This window comes from Dipodomys ordii, unplaced genomic scaffold (genome assembly GCF_000151885.1).
Source record: "Dipodomys ordii isolate 6190 unplaced genomic scaffold, Dord_2.0 Scaffold19, whole genome shotgun sequence".
In the NCBI taxonomy this organism is placed as follows: domain Eukaryota; kingdom Metazoa; phylum Chordata; class Mammalia; order Rodentia; family Heteromyidae; genus Dipodomys; species Dipodomys ordii.
In genome coordinates this window covers 11,170,797-11,175,004 of record NW_012267235.1, presented here as the reverse complement: position 1 = coordinate 11,175,004, position 4,208 = coordinate 11,170,797, and the positions used below count along the sequence as shown (strand labels likewise).

Here is a 4,208-nt window from a genome sequence, read left to right as displayed (position 1 = left end):
ATTCCTCAGCACCACATAAGCAAAAAGAATAAAAGCTGGAAGTGGCACTGTGGCTCAAGTGGTAGAGTATTAGCCTTGAGCTGAAGAGCTGAGGGAAAGTGCCCAGGCCCAGAGTTCAGGCCCCACGACTGCCCCCCCCAAAAAAGGAAGTTATCATTATGGACACCACTCTATTGGTCCCACTTAAAGACTTCCTGTGTGTGTGTGTGGGGGGGGGATTGGTCATGAGGTTTTAACTTTGGGCCTGGATGCTGTCCTGAGCTCTTCAGCTCAAGGTTAGAGCTCTACCACTTGAGCCACAGTGCCACTTCCAGTTTTCTGGTGGTTTATGAGAGATAAGTCTCATGGACATTCGTGCCCTGGCTGGCTTTGAACTGTGATCCTCAGATCTCAGCCTCCTGAGCAGCTAGGATTACAGGCATGAGCCACCAGAGCCCGTCTTAAGGACTTCCCTTTAGGTTCTCTCTTAATTCAAAGCTAGTTGTAGGAATAAGAGACCCATGTCTCCAGTTAACAGTTAAAAACCTGGTCTGGTGACATGGCTCAAGTGGTACAGCACCAGTCAAACAAGTAGCAAAGCAGGCAGGAAAGTGCAAGCCTGAGTTCAAGCCCCTGGTAACAGCAACTACCACCTTGCACCCAACCCAGCTGCTAAGCCCCATCACTCCCATTACATGAAGATCCACCCAAGGCTAAAAGGCCTATAAACCTGCAAGAGACTTGACACCTCCTCTATCCCTTTATGGACCCAGTTGCTCGCTAGCATCTAATAGTTCCTATCATCCTTCAAGAATTCTCTACTCCTCCAAATTCGGGACCTAGAAACCAAATTCGTAACCTAGCATTAGACTTTCCTACCAAGTACAGCCAGGCGCCCACCCGCGGACCGCCAGAGGAAGTGGGTGGGGGCGAGGAAGCACCGGGTGCGAGGCGCGCGCCTCCGGGGCCCCGCCCCCGTCCTCGGCGCGCGGGGATGACGTCAGCGAAGGCGGGGACCTGGAGCGCCGTGAGCGGCCGCCGGCTCCGGGGTAAGCGGGACAGACCTCACGCTTCCAGCCCCGGCTCTTCGCTCCTCCTTCGCGGTTCCCGAGCGCCGTCTGGACGGGCTCAGCCCCTGGGGCAGGCGGAGTTAGGGCGTCTGGGGCCCGTGTTCCTGCTGTAGTGGGGTTCGTCCTCTGGTGAGCGCCTTCCACTGACCCTTGATGGGATGACCGACCACGTGGGAAGCCCACCTCCCTTCCTCATCCCATGTATTTATTTTCTAGTTTGTCGGTCGTCTGCTTTGCAGTATGCTCGTTGTTAGGGGTAGAGCCCTGTTGTAGACGGAACCCATCCCTGTGCTCCTGGGGTTTATCTTAAATTGGAAGTAAAAGATCAAAATAGGAAGATGATTTCAGTGAAGACTAGCCTGAAGTGTGTGTGGGGGGGGGATGCGGAGGGAGGGCTAAGTTGTGTAGGAATCTTTCAGTCAACAAGTTTTCGTTTGTATTGGTTTTTTTGGTCAGTCATGGAGCTGGAAGTCTGGGCCTGAGCGCAGTCCCTCATCTCTTCAGCTCAAGGCTAGCACTCTACCACTTGAGCAGCACTTCTGGCCTTTTCTGTTTATGTGGTGTTGAGGAATCGAACCCAGGGCCTCATGCATGGGAGGCAAGCACTTTACTGCTGAGTCACCTTCCCAGCCCCTCGTTTGTCTGGTTTTTAAGCTGGAGTTTTTTGTTTTTAAAGTGGGTGCTGTTTTTAAGCTTTGCTAATTCAATGGATATGAAGCAGGCGCAGCCCATTAGATTTTGTTCTAGTGTGGAGTATATAGTAAAAACCAAAACTTTTTTTTTTTTTGATCGGTTGTGGGGCCTGAAATCTGGGCCTGGGCGCTGTCCCTCAGCTCTTCAGCTCAAGGTTAGCACTCTACCACTTGAGCCACAGTGCCACTTCGGGCCTTTTCTGCTTAAGTGGTGCTAAAAATCAAACCCAGGGCCTCATGCATGCAAGGTAAGCACTCTACCACGGAGCCACCTTCCCAGCCCCTAAAAGCCAAAACTTTTAAAGTGGTAAATACCAAACAAATTGAATATTAAGTTGTCAAGTAATGGCTACTTAAAAGTGGCTGGGCTGGGTGTGGTGAGTCACGCCTGTAATCCTAGCTACTCGGGAGGCTGAGATCCGAGGATCGAGGTTCCAAGCCAGCCAGGTTAGAAAAGTCTGTGAGACTTATCTCCAGTTAACCACCCGAAAACCAGAAGTGGAGCTGTGGCTCAAGTGGTAGAGCACTAGCCTTGAGCTGAAGAGCAGCTCCCAAGTGCAGAGTTCAAGCCCCTCCTCAAAAAAAACAAACACAAAAAACAAAAAACCAGGGGCTGGGAAGGTAGCTCAGCGGTAGAGTGCATGCCTTGCAAGCATGAGGCCCTGGGTTCGATTCCTCAGCACCACATAAACAGAAAATGCCGGAAGTGGTGCTGTGGCTCCAGTGGTAGAGCACTAGCCTTGAGCTGAAAAGCTGAGGGACAGCACCCAGACCCAGAGTTCAGGCCACATGACCAGCAAAAAACAATACAAAAAACCAGTGGCTGGTCAAATAAGGCCTTTGAAGGTGCCTTCCCTCTGGAATTTTAAGTAACTACAAAGAGCTAGACCTGCAAATACCAGGTTAAATAATGTCCTTTAGGACTGAGCCTGGAAAATTTGAGGAATAGAATGGAAACTAGTGTGACTGGTCCATTTTAGGCGAGTGTGGTAACAGCAGGATTATGAGTTAGAGGTCAGCTGCGTTAAATAGCTAGTTCTGGGACAGCAGACATGGCTTCTGCCTTCTGTCTTCACAGTGATGTTCCTAAGATCTTGTATGAATCCCAAGGACTGTGCATGTGCACTCCATCCCATATTACCAACACTCACTTGGTGATTAGGGGTGGATGCAAACACTGAGGTTAAAACCAGGGCTTCACATATGCTAAACACATGCTCTACCATTGAGCTACACTCAGCCGCTGTTTTGCAGATTCATTAAAATCTTAAGGTTACCTTGTTTCTCTGGATGCCCCTGTTATTTTTTCCTACTTCATCACTAATGTCTAGACTGTCCTTGAAACTTGAAATTAGCACTGATGAAGTAGCTCAAAAGGTACAGTGCCTGCTTAAGCAAGTGCTTTGCCCTGGTTCAAACCCCAGTACTTCTACCTCACACTCCAATATGAGAAACTTGAAATCATTTTGGCACATAAGTTCTTGTTAATTTTTTTTTTTTTTAATTAAGGAGCCTAACTCATCACTTCAGGAAAGATACCTGCAGAGATGTCTCCAGTGCTTCACTTTTATGTTCGGCCCTCTGGCCATGAGGGAGCAGCATCTGGACATACTCTACGGAGACTTCAAGGGAAACTCCCAGAGCTACAGAGTGTTGAGACAGAGCTGTGCTACAATGTGGACTGGACAGGTTGGGCCCAGGTATTGGATTCTTGAAGGAGGTTCCCTGGTGCCAGGAGGTTCCTCAGTCTATCTTGTGCCCTGTCTTCCTGTAGCCACAGCCCTACCAAGTGCTGAGGAGATGAAGAAGCTGTTATGGCTGTTTGGCTGCCCCCTGTTAATGGATGATGTTGCTCAGAAATCCTGGCTCTTTCCTGGCCCCAATGACCTGCTGCTAGAGGTTGGGCCCAGGTATGTGTGTTCATCCTGGGACAGCTTTTTTGATGTTTCAAGGCTCATCTTTCCTTTCACACTCAGGATCTCCTCCTTCTTCCATTCCACTCCTTCTTATGGTCCTTGGGGATTTTGGTTTTCAAAATCCCATCTTTGGGATCCATTCTGCTTCCTGATCAGGAGGCCTGTGTAATAGGTGCTTCTGAAGACTGAACCAGCTTGCATTCTGGTAAGTTTTGGGTGCAGCTGTTTTTTTTGTTTATTGTTTTTGTTTTTTTGCTTTTTGTTTTTTATGCTGGCACTGGGGCTTGAACTCAGGGCCTGGGAGCTGTTTCTTGAGCTGTTGCTCAAGACTGGTGTTCTACCCTTGATCCATAATTCCATTTCCTGCTTTTTGCTGGCTAATTAGAGATAAGTCTTGTGGACTTTCCAGTCCAGGATGGTTTTGAACATAGATAGCAGTCTTCTGAATAGTTAGTGTTACAGGCATGAGCCACCAGCACTTGACTTTTTTTCTTGTTGTTGAGTGACTTTTTTTTTTTTTTTGTTGGTCATGCGGATGGAGTTCAGGGATG

General features: G+C 48.8%; 1 protein-coding gene across 1 annotated transcript in view; it reads left to right on the top strand.

Moving 5' to 3' along the window:
- The first annotated feature begins 3,288 nt into the window (after positions 1 to 3,288).
- The window catches only part of Pfas (phosphoribosylformylglycinamidine synthase), a 17,987-nt gene continuing 17,067 nt past the window's right edge, over positions 3,289 to 4,208 (top strand). Inside the window, exons 1-2 of the mRNA XM_013013117.1 lie at positions 3,289 to 3,430; positions 3,516 to 3,651. Of these exons, the coding sequence (XP_012868571.1) occupies positions 3,289 to 3,430; positions 3,516 to 3,651 (278 nt within the window). The remainder of the gene's footprint in view (positions 3,431 to 3,515; positions 3,652 to 4,208) is intronic.